The 21,092-nt window shown below is 37.4% G+C and overlaps 2 protein-coding genes and 1 long non-coding RNA gene across 3 annotated transcripts; all 3 read left to right on the top strand.

Moving 5' to 3' along the window:
* The first annotated feature begins 4,774 nt into the window (after positions 1-4,774).
* Positions 4,775-5,314, top strand: LOC133744476 (L-type lectin-domain containing receptor kinase S.4-like). Its single transcript, XM_062172581.1, has one exon. It carries the CDS (start codon positions 4,775-4,777, stop codon positions 5,312-5,314), a length of 540 nt encoding a protein of 179 aa, XP_062028565.1.
* Positions 5,315-14,775: 9,461 nt separating this feature from the next.
* LOC133744475 (tropinone reductase homolog At1g07440-like) lies at positions 14,776-16,326 on the top strand. The gene is made up of 2 exons (XM_062172580.1): positions 14,776-15,094; positions 15,896-16,326. Exons 1-2 carry the CDS (start codon positions 14,776-14,778, stop codon positions 16,324-16,326), a joined length of 750 nt encoding a protein of 249 aa, XP_062028564.1.
* A 2,425-nt stretch (positions 16,327-18,751) lies between these two features.
* On the top strand, positions 18,752-21,073 carry LOC133707551 (uncharacterized). Its single transcript, XR_009845164.1, has 3 exons — positions 18,752-19,074; positions 19,807-19,883; positions 20,806-21,073. It is a non-coding gene; the product is annotated as an uncharacterized LOC133707551 (long non-coding RNA).
* The last annotated feature ends 19 nt before the right edge of the window (positions 21,074-21,092 follow it).

Raw genomic sequence — 21,092 nt, 5'->3', positions numbered from 1 at the left:
CACCTTCTAGAGTAGACTAGGCTTCTAGACATGCATTATAACCCAACAAAAATTCATATAAGCATCCATCATATGAAAATTACATCATTACATTAAAATAAGCATCTTTTACACAAGATTTGGACAAGAGCACACAACCATAGTCCCCAACAATAAAACTACGCACTACCCATCATCAAACTAACATCAATATACATAATTTAAAGAGGAAAAAGTGAAGAGAAGTGGGAAGTAACAAGAACAAGCTACACATTGCTATAGAGCAATTATGACTATCCTTGATTTATGGCTCCCCACTTTTACCCAAATTTGATGGTAATAAAGCTCTTGATGTTTGGGTTTCCCCTTTGAATCCTTGAGAAATTGAGGAAGTTTTGTGGTGGAGTAGTGAGGAAACGGAGAAAGAAAAATAATGGAAGAGTGGTAGTGGTAGTTGTGAAGAAGAAAAGGAATTCAGAATTTTGGTGGTGTGCGGCTTTGTAAGAATGGCAAAGATGAGCCCTTGAATGACTTGAATTGAATTCATAAGAGGATCAAACTTGGACGGCTGAAATGAGAGGAACGTAATCCTACGGCTAAGAAAAGAAAAGGAAACAAAAACTTTGGTGGGAGAAAGTCACGTGCAAGGGCTTGAATACATCATTGGTCAATTAAAAAATGTTTAACTGAGAACAATGTAATGTTGCACGTCATTTCTCGTCTTTTCTTACTTTTTTTTTTTTTAAATACGGTTTACTCCCTGAACTTTTACCTAAAAAACACTTCAGGCCCTCGCCTTTTAATTTCACACGTTTATTCCTTCATCTCTCAATTTCTCACAGAATAGGTCCAATCCGTTAACTTGCCGTTAAATTGTCTGTTAAGTGGCTAATCCTTTGATGTTAACTCAGTTTTGTGGGACCCATTTCAGACGAAAATACCTATTATAGCCCTGACTTCCTCTCTATTTTTTTTTCAATTATTTTTTTTTGTTATTTTTTTTTGTGGACTAAATACTTGTTACTCCTTAAACTTTTCCCTGAAAAACAGTTTAATCCCTCGCCTTTTAAATTAAACTGGATAGTCCTTATTCTTTGCAAATCTCACACAACAGGTCCAAAATGACATTTATACCCCTCACTTCCTTTTTCTATATTATTTTTCTCTCTCTCTTTTTTTTTTTTTACTCTCTCGCTCACCAACAGTGACCCGCCTCTTCTTCCTCTTCTCTTCCACAGTGATTGCCCCGCCCCATTCTCCGATGGGCCACTCCACCCAAAACGACACCACACTCCTCTCCAACCTCGGCATCGGGCCCCACTCCACCCAAAACGATGCCTTCCTCACCGCCAAGCCCCCGCCCAATTACATCGCCGGGCTCGGATTTTGATCTGTCCAGAAGTCAATTAGGTTGATTGAGGTCCAAGGCTCCGAGAGCCGCGAGTATGGGATCGAAGCTAGGAATGGAGCTCGGTAGAGGTACGCTTGTTGGAAATGGGATCAGAGCTGGGTGGAGATGGTGGAATTGGTCTCTGAGGTTTGGCTAAGTTGGGCAGAGTGGTGTGACTAGGCTGTGCTGCGTGCACGCGTGCCAACTGTGCGCGGGGTTGCTACGTTGGGCTCGCATGGCTGGCACACTCCTACGCTGGGCAAACGACGTCGTTCAAGATACCGGTGTGGAGAAACTCAACCAGACGGCTGAAGTGGGCAGAGGAGATGTTGAGGTCGAGGGAGAGATCTCTTCTGGTCCAACGGCGCCAGAAAGTTGGTCTTGGCCTTGTTGTCGCGGAGAGACCTAGCAGCGCCGTCGTAGACGAGAGCTGCCTCCTCTGAAGGGAGATGGAGAGAGGGAGAGAGAGAGTTAAGCAGAAAACGTAAAATAAAAAAATAAAAATAAAAATAATAAAAGAGAGAAAAATAAAAATATATATATAAAAAAAGGAAGTGAGGGGTATAATAGTTATTTTGGACATGTTCTGGACCTGTTGTGTGAGATTTGCAAAGAATAAGGACTATCCAATTTAATTTAAAAGGCGAGGAACTAAACTGTTTTTCAGGGAAAAGTTTGAGGAGTAACAAGTATTTAGTCTTTTTTTTTTCCTTTTTCCAAGAGCACCAAAATGGAAGCCCAGAAATCCTCCTCCATCAACTTCGACGACCGGACCACAGACTCGCCCCTCCGCTACCTCTCCCCCATGCGATCCGACGCCGGCGGCCTCTTTGAAACCCTGCAACTCCAAGGCCAGAATCTCTCACCCAAACCCTTCTCTTTCCTCGATTCAATCACCACAGTCCCCTTCTCCACCTCCACCTCCCCGGAGCTAGACCTGTAAATGGACCGGATTTTGACCCGGACCCGCTCCAAATCCGTGGCTATTGGACGGGTTTGGATCAAAAATTTTGATCCGTTAATGATCCAAATCCGTTAACCCGTTTATTTAACGGATCAAATACGGATTTAGGTCGATCTGATCCGTTAATGATCCGACCCGTTTTCGTAATAATAAAATATTATTTTTTATTAATATATATATATATTTTTTAAATATAAAATATAAAATATGAAGAATTTCTAATACCAATTTTTTTGAAAAAATCTAAGGGACAGTCCATCACCCAAGATTCTAAGAAGCATTAAGAATTTTGATAAGGTAATTCTACTTTTGGTGATACTTTTCATGTTGTTTTAATATTTTATTAATATCTTATGAGGTATCATGATATAAATTTAATATTACTATTTAAAATTTTAAAATATTTGAAATTATAAACGGGTCGGATTAGCGGATCGGGTATCCGTTAATCCGGTGGATACGGATTTGGATCGAGCTATCAATGATCCGCCCGGTTAACGGAGCGGGTTTGGATCGAATTTTTTTTTTAAGTAAACGGGTTTGGATTTAGGTCGATCCGATCCAAATCCGGTCCATTTACAGGTCTACCCGGAGCTATCCCCAAGAAGCCAACCGCCGACAACTCCAAGGCCGGAATCTCTCTCCTCTATCCAATCACCACAGTCCCCTTCTCCACCTCCACGTCCGTCGTCGATTTACTCCACTTCTACACCTCCGCTGTCGAACTCCACCACAAATCTCCCCACAGAAAACCCACATAGCAAAAACCAAACAAACACTAAAAACCAAACCCACATAGCAGAAAAGATCAAAGTTTTCACAAATCAGACATGTTTCTCATAAGAGAGACTCATTTTTCTTGAAACCCAGATCGAGAACACTCGCAAAGATCTGCAACGATGGGGAGAAGGGTTTTGGGCAGCGGAGCAGTGGTGTCAGTGATGGCGGTCGGAATTAAGGCGTGGATCTAGAGCGGCATTGGAGGAGTCGGTGAAGGGTGGTGTAGATCCTCCGTCTCTGCATCAATTTCGATTTCGTCTCTGCATCAATTATGGTTACAAATCTGTAGCTATTTCTGACCACAACCCAACGTCGTCGTCCACCCGATCTAGGGCTACGATCTCTTAGCCGTCGGAAAACCTGTAGCAAGAGAAAGGAAGAGAAATGGAGGATAGGGATTTAAGAAGAGAGTGAGGAAGTGAGGAAGATTGAGTATGTGAAGAAGGAGAGAGAGGTGCCGAGGTCGATGTCTGTTAGGTTTGCGTGTTACTGGTGGAAGAAGAAGAAATAAACAGAAAAAGAAAAAAGAAAAAAAGAAAAAAAATTAAGAAAAAGAAAAAAGATGAACTGAGGGTATAATAGACATTTTAATGGGGTAGGGATTGCCACGTCATCTAGTTAACGAGGTTTTTTAACGGAGAGTAACGGAATGGACCTATTGGTCCAAAATTAAGAGTACGAGGAGTAAACGTGTGAAATTAAAATGCGAGGGACTGAAGTGTTTTTTGGGCAAAAGTTCAGGGAGTAAACAGTAGTATTTAACCCTTTTTTTTTTGGGGGGTGAAATTTGCACCCCCAAATTTACAAACCACACCCACTTTCAATTTTTTTATAATATTTCATCCCAAGTTTTTGGTACTTCCTAAAACACCCTCCCCCCTCTCTCTTCCAGACCACCACCAAGGTCCCCGTTCTTCTCTTCCCACTGCCGGCCAAGTCCTCCACATCCACTGCTGGAACCGCCGTCAAGGTCGCCGCCGCCGCACCAAAATCGAAGGGGAAGGCGAAGCCCAAAGCAGACGCCGATGCCGACGCGATCAATCCCAAGAGAAACGTCAACAGGAACGCTGCCATTCTGAAGCCGACTCCGATCTCTCCAGCTCTAGGCAGCTTCCTCGGCGGCGCCCCTGAGTGTTCTCGCGCCGAGGCCGTGAAGCAGATCTGGAGCCACATCAAGCTCCAAAACCTGCAGGTCGTGATTTCGATCTCCTTTGCTTCATTCTCTGCGTTTATAATGATGATGGTGTGTGTTGATGCAGTGTTAAATCACTGGGTTCTGAAAAATTGTCCGGTGGACCTCTGCGAACCCAACCCTCATCGACCAAGCCCTCTCAAGCTCCAGCTCATCGTCTTCCTCGAAGAGTTCTCCTCACATCCGACCTTTTTGTTGCTGTGCTCCCGCTCTTTTTGTCGTACGGCAACGGCAATGGTATTGTCGTCGTTTTCGTTCCCGGCGATTTTGGGTCAAGGTTCTCCGGTAAGGGCCTGTTTGGGCTTGACGGTGAGAATCGATTTCTGGGTATTGAATTCGACACTGAAATGAATGAAAATGTGAATGATGTGAATGCGAATCATATAGGGGTGAATGTGGGTAGCTTTGTATCTCTGACTGTTGGGGGAATGTTACTGCATTGAATTTGGTGCTTAATAGTGGAGAAAAGATGAAATCTTGGATTGATTATGATGCTAGTTCGAAAAGATTAGAGATAAGGTTGAGTAAGTTGGGTGAACCAAGGACTTATAATCCGATTGTTGCGCATGGCATAGATTTATTGGAAATGTGGAAAGATAAGGATGTGTATGTAGGGATAAGCTCGTCGAATTCGAATGGCAGTTCCTCGCAGATTTGTAGTGTGTATTCTTGGAGTTTTAGGATGAGAAAGGTTCCGAGGATGCATTCTCTTCCGGTGAATCCGAGGGGTTATTTGGATGATCAGCATGGTGAAAATCCGGGTCTGCATAAGAGGATGGCTTGTTCATTGTCAATTCTTGCTGGGATTATATTCATGACTGGGTGTGGAGCTCTGGTTTCATTTGTCATGCTGTTTTTGTGGGCTATAATTGTTAACAGGTACACGGTTTTCCCTGCTGAAGTGCTCCCAGATGAGTTTCCGGTGAAGCCTAATCCTACGGATTTCAGGTATGAGAAGATCAGTGTAGTTGTAGAGGAAGATGCAGATGCAGATGGTGTTAAGAAGTAGAACCTGAAAGGTGCAACCTTTTTGCTGTGTATGTATTGTTCTAATGATGTGAAGAACAGTTGAGGGTATTTTAGGAAGTGTCAAAAGATTTAGGATGAAATATTATAAAAAAATTGAAAGTGGGTGTGGTTTGTAAATTTGGGGGTGCAAATTTCACCCCCCTTTTTTTTTTGCTTTTCTTTAATTTCTGTCTTCTTCTTCCTTTTTTTCTTTCCCTCTTCTTCATGCATTCTCACACATACAATTGGAGGCAACACGATTCTGCTCTCTAAATGGCATTGACTACACTTGACCCACATCGACTATTTTAACTTTTTGTCAAAAAAACTCCATTATGCTCCAATTTTGCACCATTTTCTCTTAGTTTCCACAATTCCGCTTATTTTCTAAAAAATAATAAAAATGGACTATTACATATTTATTGACTTGAGGATTAACTTAGTTTGGGTATTTAAGTAGCAATTATGTGCATAAAAATGCTCGTAATCAGGCTAACTGCCCGGGCTATTAGGCGACCAATTATTGCCAAATGAAACACTCGACTCCTTATGGTGGGTGTAATCACGAATATCTTGCAACGAATGAAAGAAGGACACGTGTACAAAATAATATATTTTTTCTTAATGAATTTGAAGGTTACAATCTCTGTAGTTACTCTTTCACAAGAATTTCCTCTGATTTGATCTCCGACGTTGGTTTGATTCAAGGGTGACGAGCACTTGATCTTGAATCAAATGGTTGTGGTGTGAACTTCTTGTTATGTTGAAGATTTGGGGAAGACGATTAACCAAGGGTTGTGGAGGCTTGATCTTTATTGGATTTAGATCACGAGTGGTGTCTCTTGGTGAGCGTTCTTCGACTTTGGTAGAGGATGAATCGGTACGTGTGTTTGGTTCTTGTTGATTCTCCATAAGCTTGATGAAGAACTTGGCAGAAGATTTGCTTTGTTGATGACTTGAAGACGACGGTTGATCAACGGCTATAGAGGCTTGATCTTAACCAGAGTTGAACCACGAGAGGTGTCAAATGGCGAGTATGGCTTTGATGGCGGATGAATTGGATGTAATTTTCTATGCGAATCTTCAATGATGATTGATTCTTCCTCTTGCTGCTCCACGTCTATTATGGCTATGTGGGACCCCTTGATTTCTTGCTTAATTGACCCATGCATGAGCAATTGTATAAACCATTCGCATAGGTTACATCCCCTCGCGAATATATTAATTGTATGGGAATACATGAAGATTCGCATGGCCCCTCTCGTGCACAATGTTGGTAATCAAGCAAATAAGTCATCATTAATTATCAAAGATTTGATAATTACTAGCAAATAAAGGAATATCCAGATTTGCCTCAATATTGTTTGGCCTCCAAGCAGGCTTTATTTAGCCTCTAAACAATATATTTTGAACTTGTCGAAAATATATGCTTGGGCCACGAATCTTGGCCCGGTTTTCTTCGAGTCCCCCTCGTCGGGAAAAATATTCATTTTGGGTTCAAACACTCCCCTTAATTTTTCACACGTGTCATATGAAGATTAGGCGATTATCTTATCAGAAATCAAAAATATTTTTTTGTAAGATAAAGATATCTAAAGTCGACACGTGGCAAATGAAGATTGATCGATAATCTTATCAATTGTCATAGATTTTTTTTTTTGATGATAACAATATCTTTGCAGGAGATTCTATTCATACCTCTCATTCTACAATTTACACAAACTTTCCAATCTTGCCCTTTTTTGTATCCACACAATTTTTTCCAATACAAATCTACTAGTGATATCTTTTTTTTTTTATCACTTAAAACTTAATTCATAGCCATGACTTAACACCATTCACCTTGTAAGCTTGGATACTCTTATGAACCTCCTTCTATTTCTTAATAAATAGTACAATTTACAACACCATAGGAGGACTATTATCAAAATCAATTTCCCTAAACCCAAATCAAGCTAGCAACATAGTCTACTCTAGCAAAAAAAAAAAAAAACCATAAAAAGAGACCAAGATAACAATTAACGATCAACTCCATGAAGTGAAGCAATTAAGCCAAACTAGAAAGAAACAAAAAGAATCGAAAATAGAAATTGCTTTTCGATCATTATTTTCTCGATTGTTCTTCTCTATATTTTTTGTCCTTTATTCCATTTTGCAATCTTTAACATTCTACCTTAATCAAAGTTGCCCACTAATCCTCATGTATGGCTGTAAGAGAATGAAGGAGGGGGAAGGGGGTAGAAGAGAAGGTGCAAATTTTATTTAATTTTTTTAATCTTTCATTTTGTTCATTTTTTAGAAGGGCAAAGTTGGATTTAAAACTTCCAAAAATTGTTGGAGGTATAAATAGAACTTGATTTGTTGTATGAATAGAACGTGTCGACTTTAGATATCTTTATGATTTGTTGTATGATTTATTTTTTAAAAATTATTAAATTAATCTAACCCGCATCATTTAGGAGGTATTAAATTAATTAATTAATATAGAATTTGATTCGTTAAAAAATAATTTAATAATTTTTTAAAAATAAATGTTGTATGATTAATCTTATTATTAATTAATTAATTAATCAAATTATAAGTTTAACATTATTTTGAATTAATGAATTATTCAAATTTGAAGTGTAAATAGTGGATTGGCAGGCAAATTGCCTTTTATTGATGCATTGTGTAAGTTGGAGGCAATTGTCAATTTTGGATGAATAGTAAATTGGTGGTACTAATTTGGTTGGCAAATCAGCAATTGCTCTTAGTTCATGGGTGCATTTGCTCTTAGTGATAAGGGTGGGCTTGGCCCAAGAGGTGGACCATCTTAGACATTTGGATCAATATATGGTCCAATACCAATCATTATAGGATCATGATCGGTACGAGAGTTGGTAATTATCTGGAATAAAACTGACTTTTTTTTCCAAGTGGCTTATGGATAAGGAATTGCTCCTATTTGTTTGTTAGGAATGACGTTCGGTTGATACCACAATTACGAGATTAGCCTAGGAGGCTAGGTGATGATTTTTCCCTATAAGACATGGAGTTGTTCTTGGTCTATAAACTCGCTAATACAGCGAGCTCATAACATAGTTGTAAAAAGTTGCATTTACTTGATAAAGTTTCAGGATTATTGTTCCTTTCCTATTTAAGTACATGATAAACTCTAACTCGTTAATGAAAAACTCTAACTCGTTAATGAAATCAATATCCTTAAAAAAAAATTAATTAAGAGTGTAATCCCTCAAATTGCACGTCACAGTGCAACGATTTCCTAAAACATAAACCGAAGATTTGATTTATATTTTAGAGACCCACAAGGCAATTTTATTGAATAACTTTTCGTAAAAAGCACAGCAGAAACAAAATAAAAACTTTGAGGTGAAAACTTTATAAGTCATTAATTTTAAGTTGTTCGTTTAAAGCCCGCTCTAATTACTAAGTCGAAGAAGATTAGACTTAGCAGACTATCGATATGAAGACCAACTAAGAGCCAATGGGTTTCAAACCACTGCAAGTGGCCCAGTGGTTCTTGCCTAGTTGAGTGTGCTCCCCAACCTAGGTTCGAACCTCGAAGCTGTCAAAGTGGCCAGGCACTGTGCTGCAATGCACAGTTAGAGCATTTCACATGCGCCGAAAGGGTTTATCTTGGGCCTAGGAAGCCTTTGAGTTCCCTTTGACAAAGTCAAAAAAAGAGCCAACGGGTTCCAAACAATAATTCGACATAACAAAAGTAAAGTAGAACTTTGAAACATGGTTTTTCGTTGAACGTTTGCTTTTCGGAAAAGTCTCCGCGCGCGCACTCCTAATTTTGTCCTCCCATTCTATAACCAGCACACAATACCTGCATTCAAATTATTGTAGGAGTGAGGTTTCATCCTTGCTGCTTCGTGGGACCTACCCAGCTAGGTTTGAAAACTAACTAAAACTTTATAATGGCCCACAATGAAAATGAAAATGAAAATGAATATATACATACATATATATATATATACATATATATATATATATATATATATATATATATATATATATATATATATATATATATATAGCAGGGAGGATCAAGAGAGGGCATCCTTAAATTCTTAAAGTGAGGATGTTTTTATTTTTAGGATGTATTTTAATAATCACAACCACTCATTCTTTAGTTACCTACACACATGAATCCTACAAAAAATTAGCCAAATCAGAAACTGTTTAACCATTTGATTAGCACAATATTCGTTTTAATTTTATCTAACGGATTACATTTGCTTGCACAATTTTGAATGACCAAATGATTATGGATTTGGTTGATTTTTTGTAGGCATCATTCTTGCATAGGAATCTAAAGGATCAACCGCTGAGATCATTAAATTAGGTCACAAACTTGTGTAAATTAACAAAAATCCTCAAATTCTTAAAGTAAGGAGGTCCTCTCTAGAACAGGCCTAATATATATATATATATATATATATATATATATATATATATATATATGAACGACAAACTTAAAATATTTCCTCAATTTAAATCAATGATGACTCGTAGAATGTGCAATACAGTTATTTGATGGCTTGGTCCCACAGAACCAATAACCAACCTTACCAGTCACAAGAGTGCTAACAGTAATACAACCAGCTACGCACCACGTCCAAGTTCATCACTACTATTGAAATACTCGAACGACAAGCATAGCTCAACCTCCGGAGCTTTAGGGGTGGCTAATCCTAAAGGAAGTCATTGACTACCTCACCGCTCTTAACTAACCGCCATTGCATTTCTCACACGCACTTTAACTTAAAAACATTCGTAAACTTTAAACATTTGATATGTTTCTCATGCATCAAAACAAATAGCCAATGCGGAAAAAACCACTAACCGAGAGCCCGAGTCCCCTACGTGGATTCTGAAGCTTTTCCTTTAAGTTGTATGAACACTTTTCTTTTTCAGCTCCTCAGGTAACTAGCTAGAGTTCTAGATTTCGACATAATAAACATTATTGACCGATCATTTAAGGAACTCTCCTTTAAATTCAAGGAAACCTTAAGGATCTTTATCGTCTGATCATTTTCTCTATTTAACCAACTTTCGACTAATCATGACCACCTAGATACAATTCTCAAAATTGACACAATTTCATTTTCATAAATTTACTAAGGGAACCCAATCTCAATTTTCTAACTAGGATTCATTTCATTGTTCAATCACAACTATTACTAATCTCCACAATATCCTCATAAATTATCTGAGTAATTACCCACACAAATACACATTTCCGAATCCACAACTTTGGTAACAATTTTCTTATTGCACTAACATGAATAATCACATTTACATTCTGATATAAAATTCAGAATTTACCTTGATGTGTCCAACTAAGATTGAATTCATCTAAGTGTCGATCTTAATTCACCTTCAACTCGACTTTTCTTAACTCAACACCATCCAATTAGCAATTTATAGGATTCAGACTATAATCCACGATTAATACACGTTTATAGTTGTTGTTAAAGAGAGAATTCAACCGAAAAGAGCAAAGATTGCCACCACCAGTGGTGGTGTAGCGGTGGTAGAACATACCAAACTCACCAATTTAACCAGTTCAATGAACTAAGCTCGACAAGACATCTATTAGTATTCCAAAACTTTAGACATAATCCCCGAAGCACGAGAATGGTTGTCGCGGACGGTGGCTCCAACGGTAACTGAAACACCAAAAAACACAAATCGTTAAAACTCAATCTAATCCAAAAACCAGTTACACCAGCATGTAGAGCATGATGAGGAGGTGGAGTTTCATGCCTCATGCCTCGCCAATTATCGGCGGGGTTGTCGAAAATTGCCGAAGAACAGTCGAAAAAGCTTCAATTCTCTCTCCTCGCATAGCGATCTGAAACTTCTATATCAAAGGGAAGTAAGCGATGTCGAGACTGTTCGAACGCCTGTGGTCTACCGCCTGGATATAGCCAGACGAAAAAGTTATGGTCGGGTCGCTTCCTCGGGTCGTCGGGTTGACGAAACGAGTCGAGCGCTCTGGAATTTTTGCTAGAGTTAAGTGTTGTTGATCTGATCTTGGCTCTTATAGTTCCCCTTAAATGAATTTCCACGGCTGTGACGAAGCGGTGGAAATTTTGGATGGCCCAGATTGCTCCGCAGATTTTTCTTTTTCCATAAAATGTATATAATCTCAATTAAACTTCGCAACGTCACAATCAATAGCTCAGGTGCTCGAAAAATTTCCTGAAAATTTTTACAAACTCATCGTGTTGCGTTCTTTATTATCGAGTCTAAAATTTGAAGATTTCACCATGTGAAATTTTTTGAAATAAATGGCCGAACATTCAAATAACCATTGAGATCAACAATTTAATTCAATGAATGATCTTACTAAACTTGCTAAATTTTTCAGGGCTCACAAAGAGGCATCAAGCCTAATATTACAACTCATAAATAGACCACCCCAACAAAGAAAATAGAGACATGGCCCATAAAGAGTAATAACCCGAGAGTAAAATGAACAATAAAGTTCACTTATTCTTTAACTCAAAATTAAAAGGGACTAGAATTGAAAGAATTGGTCTTCACAAGTCATATTGATGACTATTGTAGGCTATTATTTACTTATGGAGTTGGATAGGAAGCGTACATCGCAATGCCGCACTAACCTTCCGGGAGATCAGCATTTCTAAGAACTCTCATGTAACCATTTTCACCATTGTTTACCCCATGATTTTTTTTCAGTAACCAGTAGTCTGTGCCGTTTCAGTTTTTTCATTCCCAACGGCTACAACGACGAGGTTATGTTATGTTCCGCAATCTCTCAAAAGTAGCCACTCGAGTAGTACTTGAAGTCTTTTCCATGGATGACCATCAATGGCGATCGAGACTGGTTGCATGAAAACCGCCTTAAGCATAATCATTTATTTGAGCAGCGTGCTTGTTCTCCTCGTTATGTTTGCATGGTCCCTATGTGGCATGGTATTGGTAACTTCCTTCCAAGGCAATTCCTCCATTTTCTTTTATATACTCAAAACCCTCGACAAAGTCACCTCTTTCGCTGCCACGGCCAGTGCTGAATTTGAGATTTTCAAAGGTGAACTTTAAAAGTTAGGCCTTTTATCGTACTATGCGTTAATTTCTTTTCATAATTTTTTTTCGGAAATAAAATTTATAAACTCAAATAATCCAACAATAAAATAGCAAACAGAATGTAATATCCACAATATTTATATTAAAAATATAAGGCCGAAGATGTTCCAAACCAAAATTTAAAATATAAAGCTAAAGATGATCCAAATTAGAACTATAAAAAAATTAAGCTAAGAGCATCTCCAATATAGTAGCTAAAGTAAAGTTTAATATAACTTTTGGTAAAATTGATAGCTATATTTAGCTAAGAATTTTGAATAGTTATATTTCTGTTTCACTTTCTGGATTGATATTGTTTGCATTTCTTATTGAAAATATGCAGGTTGGTCCTTAATGAAGTCTTGCTTATGAGTTCTCAGTTATTGAGACATTATGCGTCACGAGAGGAAAGACATGTATTTATAGTGTAGGTTTGGGCTTGTCACCCCTTTGTTTCCAATGTGGGCCTAGGTGTGGCTTACCCGATACTGCCAGTATATGGTATCAGCATCATATCTGGGCATTATTGGGGTTGTTTCAAGTGGCTGGTGAGCCTTGTGCTTCCGATATTTGTGCCTGGGAGGTATATATACCAACAGTTACGATATATGTAACATGTAATACATGTTTTAAAACGCTAAGGCTCAGCCTAGGCGTTTTTGGGAGAGCTTCGTAAAGGCCTGAGCCTTAAGGCATAAGGCGTGAGCCTTACAATATAAAACATATTTACAATTCTACATGCAGTTTCTATCTAACACTCTTTTTCCTTTATCTAGACGACAATTTATGAGTTGATAAAAACATTTGAAATAACTAGCATTGCTGGAAAAAAAAATTATTAAATCTATAACTATATTTCACTCTTTTAGTTATTTTAATTTCAAACTAGCATTTCTCCACACATGCTCTGCATATGCAAGTTATTATTTTCTTTTTCCAGAAAATAAAAAAGAAAAGAGTTGGTTATTGCAGAGAAAAGAAAATGGGAGAGAGAAAAGTGGGTTGTGGGTACTTTTTTTAATAAAAATACATTTTGTAAATGTCTTAATTATCCTTGTGATTTAATTAATTCTCAAAGTTTATTAATCTTCTAGGGTCAATTCTGTCAAAATTTTAGATTTTGGCTAACAAAGTCTCTTCTCTTAATAATAGTATAGATATAGTTTACGTTGTTGAAGATGCTCAAAAATGTTCTATACCAAAAGTTAAATTAATAAAGCTGAAATGGTCAATAAAAAGGAGAGATTTAGTTTTCTTTGATCTTGGTGTAATTATTCTATAAATATAAAAAGTCTTTTACTCCTAATGGTAATTGGGTTTAACAATTCAGCTCAGCACATATGAAACGTATATATACATTATATGTAATTGTTGGTATGGCACATGGTCCCAAGGTTGTGGAAGCAATATAGAAACCAGTGAAGCCACTAAGATAGAAGTTGTGAACTTCATAGCCATGCGAAGTTTTCCGACGTGAGTTGGGAAGTAGTTTTGGGAGGCCCTAATGGCGAAGCCAGAGAACCCTAGTAAGTTGAGCATGGAAACCATGAACTTTGTATGCTGGGTTTCAAACTGCTAATCTAAGTAACCTGAACCGTTCATGTTCATAATTGTAAATCGCAGTTTTGAATGCCTTAACGATCATCAATTTGACTGAAAATTTGCAGAAGTGATCTATACATTAGGACCTAAAAACTGAACGGTCGAGATGTGGATATGCGATCGAAAAGTCAGTCTATTCAAGGAAATCCTTAGATTTTAAAATCTAAAGAGGTCCTTAGCATATATATATATATATATACACAGGACCCTTTCACTAAGGCATCCTTTTTTTTTGTCTTTTCTAGGGATAGGGCATTAGACCAACTTTTTGATCATATTTTGGCATCTCAGCTGTTCAGTTTTTAGGTCCTAATGTGTAGATCACTTCTGCAAATTTTCAGCCAAATCAGTGATTGTTTAGGTATCAAACTATATTAAATCAATGGACGAACCAAACTATCAAACTTGAACCGTTCATACTTATAATCTTAAATCGATGTTTTGAATGGCTTGCTTAATGATCATCAATTTAGCTGAAAATTTGCAGAAGTGATCTACACATTAGGACCTAAAAACTAAACGGTTGAGATGCCAAAATATTATCGAAAAATTGGTCTATTGTCTTATCCCTAGAAAAGACAGAAAAAATGGATCCCTCACTAGAAGGGCCCTATATATATATATATAAGTTTGGATGTTACATATATAACATATACTTAAGAGTTAAAACCAATTAATCACTTTCTTCTTATTTTTACACCTTCATTATAGAATTGTCATGTTGTTCAACTTCATTATACAATCAAATAGATATTTCATATGGGTATTCATAAGAAGGTTTTGATTCATCTAAAGAGGTATGCTATTGTGGAGGAATTGGCTGGACTAGGTGCAAGTGTACATACTTGTTTTCAGAATGAAGCCCAACTCAACGACTGCTTGAGTCAATGGAAGAAAACGGGTTTTCATCAAGTCACTAGCTCAGTGTGTGATGTGGTCTCAAAAACCCAGAGAGAAGAGCTAATAAATAAGGTCTCATCACTATTTAATAGCAAACTTAACATCCTTATAAACAATGTGGCAACTCTTAAAGGAAAGCCAACAACTGAGTATACGGCTGAAGACTACTCATTTATCTTTTTTTTTTTTTTATAAAAGGATCGCTTCATTAACTAAAGGCTAGAAGGCACATACATCAGATGCTGTCTCATACCTAAAATCTAGATGGCACAAGCCGCCAAGCACATACATCAGATGCTGTCTCATACCTAAAATCTAGATGGCACAAGCCGCCAAGCAAAAGACAAGTACCTTCACTGTTAACACATATGCTCACTTATTGAGCCTAAACAACAAGAAATCAAGTCTTCACTACTAACCCCTCTTTGAAAAGTAAACATAGTCGCCTAGAGACCTCATGTACAACTAGAGTAAACTAAGAAAAAAGTAATAGAAGACCCAATTTCAAGTGGTAGGCAAGAGACCAGGAAAGCCCAAGGCTTTCCTTTGCCTTTATCTCTAGGGCTAGAAACCGAACTTCCAATTGCAGTTACTGGGACGTTGGCTCTTGTTCTTACTTCTGGCAGTCTACCTGTTTTCTTCTTCAGAGTGACAAGAGGCACATCATTGGCATCCTCGATCAAAGGTTTGCCAAGTAGAAAAGATTGGGAGCACCTGCACACATGACCACCGCCAATCTTTCCCAAATCTGGGGCACTACCACCCGTTGCAAGAGCAAGAGGAGCAGCAAAGCTTGCTGTGGCGGCATCTATGGAGGCCATGGAGAGGAGGAAGCAATAGCAAGAGGCTAGAGGCTAGGGAAGGAGGCTTGGGTGCCGTAGAAGACTAGATTGAGAGAAAAACTCTCCTAGGGTTTAGAATTACGGGATTGTTTGTACCAAACATTGATATCAATCTGTTGAAGACTACTCATTTATCATGAGTACGAATCTTGAATCTACTTTCAATATATGCCAACTTGCACATCCTCTTCTGAAAGCTTCAGGAGCTGGTATCATTATTATGCTCTCTTCTGTTGCTGGTGTGGTATCGGCTCCAAAGGTTAGGAGTGTATATAGGGCAACTAAAGGAGCAATGAATCAATTGGCAAAAAATTTGGCTTGTGAGTGGGCAAAAGACAAGATTAGGATCAACAGTATTGCACCTTGGTTCATCAGAACTCCTCTCACTAAAGCTATCATAAATGATGAGGAGGTTATGAACTCTCAAACCCCTTTAGGACGTCCTAAAGAGCTGGAAGAGGTGTCTGCCTTGATAGCATTTTTATGCCTTCCTGCAGCTTCATATATAACTGGGCAAACTGTTTACGTCGACACATGGATGACTATCAACAGCGTACTCTTCCAATGAGCATCAACTTGAAACAAAACAAATTCCATGCCAGTTTCTCAGTCTGCTCCATGCATGTCTCTACATAATATATTTTTACATACTTGTCTAAATAAAATGTGCCTGATTATCCATCTAAAAAAGAGTTAAAACCAATGATTTATACTCGACAAGATATTACTGTATTTTTTTCAAAAAAAAGAAAGATATTACTATATTTGATATTCAAATAAAAGAGTTAAAAGGAAAGCATCTCATAGAAGAAATCAAGAAACTATGAGTCCATATTCAAGTCCTGCATTTATGGTAAGAAACCATGCAGAGATTAAAAGCGGAAACATTTGGAATACTTATAAAATATAGGGGAAATTACTGGTCCCCCCTTTAACTTTTGGTGCGTCGACAGTTCAGTCCCTGTTATTCCAATTTTAACAGATAACTCCCCAAACATTCAAATTTCACACAATTTGATCCAAAATTACCATTTTACCCCTCACTTATTTTTTTTATATATCTAATACACACACACACACACACATATATACATATATCTACATATACATACATACATACATACATATATATATATATACACACACACACACACACACACACACACACATATACATTATATATATACACACATATATGTATAAAATTATACATATACATATATATATATATATATATATATATATATATATATATATATATATATATATATATAGATATACACACATTAGATATATAAAAGTTGTGAATTTTTTTTATAATATGAAACATAAACATAGTATATAGACTTACCAAATACATAAACACATTAGATATATATATATATATATATATATGTATATATAAATATATGCATATGCATATGTGTATGTATATATCTGCATATGTATATGTACACACACATATATACAAATAAATATATATAAAAAGAGAGAGAGAAGAATAAAAATACACACACACACATATACATACATACATACATACATATATACTCACACACACACACACACACATATATATATATATATATATAAAGAGAGAGAAGAATAAAAAATATATATACATACACACACACACACATATATATATATACATATGTATAAAAGAGAGAGAGAGAAGAATAAAAAAAAACAAAAAAAAATAAGTGAGGGGTAAAATGGTAATTTTTGATCAAATTGTGTGAAATTTGAATGTTTGGGGAGTTATCTGTTAAAATTGGAATAACAGGGATTGAACTGTCGACGCACCAAAAGTTAAAGGGGGGACCAGTAATTTTCCCTAAAATATATTTATAAGGATTAAATTCTGTTTATTACCTTGTACTTTCAAGGGTTCATCAGTTCAGTCCCTGCACTTCTAATTTAATTAGAAAAGTCCTTGCACTCTCCAATTTCATCAAATCGATCAAATCCGTCACTATTCCATCAATTTTCCTTGTTAAAATGCTGATGTGGGGCCTTCTCACAGGGAAAATTCCCAAACTACCCATCGCTAGGCAGCCCGCCGATGCGTCAGTGTTATGAATGCAGATGGGTAGTTTGGAAATTTTTCCCGAAAATTGATGGAGTGGTGGCGGATTGGATTGATTTGATGAAATTGGAGAGTGCAATGACTTTTCTGATTAAATTAGAAGTGCAGGGACTGAACTGATGAACCCTTGAAAGTACAGGGTAGTAAGCAGAATTTAGTCCTATTTATAAAACCTGCATTTATGGACTTGTTCTTGCTATATATAGTTACTTTATGTAAACTAGAGTTTGTTTTCAATTCTATATATAGGCCTCTTATTGTAAGAAGAGGATCATCGATCCCTTAACTTCTCCACCTTCCTTGTACCCTTAAAACACTTTTCCTTTCCTTGTCCTTGTATAAGAAATTTCCAGCAATAAAACCTTGTTCTTGTGTATAAGTGTAAGTGTGTAATTGGAATGAGAGCTTAGAGGATTGAGGAAACTCAAGTTTCAAGTGTTCAACTTGTACATATCCATCTAATAAGTACTCTTACTAATATAAATGTAATACCCCGAAAAATCCAAATTAAATTATGTGGATTTTTAGAAATGATTTCACGATAGTGGGAGCGAGTACGAGGCTCGGAGGAATTGTGGAATTAGTTCGAACGATTAATTTTCGAAAAACGAACGTTATTTAGGGGGTCTCAAAAAGTGACTTTTTATACATTGGGAATTTGGGAAAACTTCCTTCATGAAAGTTGTAGAGGACATTAAACCGAGTGCGTGCATATGTGGTACGTAAAAATCGGAGTTCGTATGCGAAAGTTATAAGCAAAATATGAAAGTTACTGTTTATGGTAGATTGGTATAAATTTGAAATGTTACTGTAGCCAGGTAACTTTTCTTTCTTTTCTCTCTCCTTCCCCCGTGCTCTCTCAGTCTCTCTCTTCTGCAACTCTCTCTTTCTCTCTTCTGCAACCTCCTCTTTCACCACCTCTAGACCACCAAATGGCGAGCTGCGAGCATCGATAGACTCGTCTCTTCCTCCTTATCACGCATGTGGGAGTTGTTTACGACGATTTGGCCGGAAATGTGGAGATCGAAGCCAACATTTTTACTGTAGCAAATTAGTCAACGCCGATTTCCGGCCACCTCCAGTCATAAACCCAGGTCCATTAGAAGCGCCTTAAGCCGCTCTTCATGCTCGCCAAGTCTCATAACCCAGATCGAAGCATGGAGGAAGAAAGCATAATTGGAAAATTTCACTGTACATCGGAGTGCTTAATTGTTCGGCTACTTCAAGGTATTTTCTGACTTTGTCACAGTTGAGAAAGTGATTGGAAATGTTGAGATGATGCTGTGGATGAAATTTGGTGGCCAGAGGAGGTGGTTGACCGCCGCGTTGACCGCCGTTGACCGCCCACTGACCGCCGCTTGTGGCGGCGTATTCGACCATATTTTGAGTTTTTATTATCTAGGTGATGATCTACGCATCCTTACGAGCGTTTTGATATATTACAAGGTCATTTTAGAAAACGTTGATAAATAGTGAATTTATGTTTTGACGTTACTATTTAACGTTTTTACGTTTTATCTTCGGTTTACGATCTGTGAGGATCTGACCATCGGTTTTACTTCAAATTTGGATATGATGATCTTATGACTGTCCCAGTGGCTTTGTGTGGTCATGGGCGAAGATCCGACCGTTGGATCTTCGTATAAATGTAAAACAATGATTCGGAAGGCGATTCGTGAGAATCCGACCGTCAGATTTTCGTATAATTTTATGGAGATGTTTGTTAGAGTGATTCAAGAAGATCTGACCATTGGATCTTTGTGATAATTTTGGAGGATGATCCTAAGGGCGATCCGTGAGGATCCGACCTGGATCATCGTATAATTAGGATCCGACCGTTGGATCATCGTATAAATTCGATCTGACCGTTGGATCATCATTAAATTAGAATCCGACCGTTGGATTTCCGTATATGTGTTGTTTATGAATGATTGCTAAGTTAAGATCGTATCTGACTAGGTGATTGACGGTTTGAGTTGGTGGACGATTGTGGATCGTATTTTGAGCTGAATTGAAGACGCAGCGGGATTATCGAGGTGAGTAAACCTCACGTGGTTCATATTACGAACCCAATACAATTAATTGCTTTATTTTGTTGCAATCATATGAACTATTGTTGGTGTTACTAGACATTCCTGTGTGAATGTCTGTATATATATTATTACGTGAAATAATATGTATTGTTGGAGTTGTGTTGAGTTATTGTTGAGAAACAACATATTGTGAGAGGTATTGAGTTTATTGTTGAGAAACAATATATTGTGAGAGGTATTGAGTTTATTGTTGAGAAACAATATATTGTGAGAGGTGTTGAGTTTTATTGTTGAGGAACAATAAATTGTTGTGATCTGTGGAGATCACTAGGTCACGAGGTGACCATGGCATCTATTAGTGAATCACGCTCTCGTACCGGGCTGGTGGTTATTAATAGTATTAAATCGTAATCACGTCTGTGGCCGGACGAGTGGTTACGTTCAGTTAGAGCTCTAGTCTGTCTGCCAAATGTGGAGTGACCTTATGAGTGAAATTGAGAGTAACTCATAAGTGTCAATATATATATGGTAACCTTATGAGGGAAATTGAGAGTAACTCATAAGGGTCTATATATATATATGAGTCTGTCTACCAAATGTTGGGAAATCTTATGAGCGAATTTGAGAGTAACTCATAAGTGTCTATATATATATATATATGAGAGTGAGTGATCTTATGAGCTAAATTGAGAGTAACTCATAAGTGTATATATATATATATGAGAGTGAGTGATCTTATGAGCTAAATTGAGAGTAACTCATAAGTGTCTATATATATATATGAGAGTGAGAAAGTAACGTGGGTTTGTGGTGGTCTTGTAATTTAATAAATCAACAGTTCTTTCTTGTTTACTCATACTAGCTGTCAAAAGCTTACCGGGTTTTGTGTTGTTGCAACTCCCGGTACACTATTCAAATTGTGTAGCGGGTAATCCTACAGGACAGGAGAACCAGGACGGTGACCGTGCGGTTAGAGCAATTGTTAGAGTTTTACAGCAATTGTAAGTTGTGAGGTGTGTTATGCTCATTTAGAGCTTTACAATATTGCTTGTGAGAGTGAATTGTAATAATGAACTCGAGGTTTCGAGATTTGGAGTTTGTGTACCTTGTGGTGAGATTATATTGAGAAAAAAATTCAGAACGTTTATTTGATTAAGTGGTTTAATTCATGTTTCGGATTTGAATTTATTATTCAAAATTCGGGGCGTGACA

Source organism: Rosa rugosa, chromosome 4 (genome assembly GCF_958449725.1).
Source record: "Rosa rugosa chromosome 4, drRosRugo1.1, whole genome shotgun sequence".
NCBI lineage: Eukaryota > Viridiplantae > Streptophyta > Magnoliopsida > Rosales > Rosaceae > Rosa > Rosa rugosa.
The sequence above is the reverse complement of the archived record's forward strand: the minus strand, read 5'-3'. Positions and strand labels throughout refer to the sequence as shown.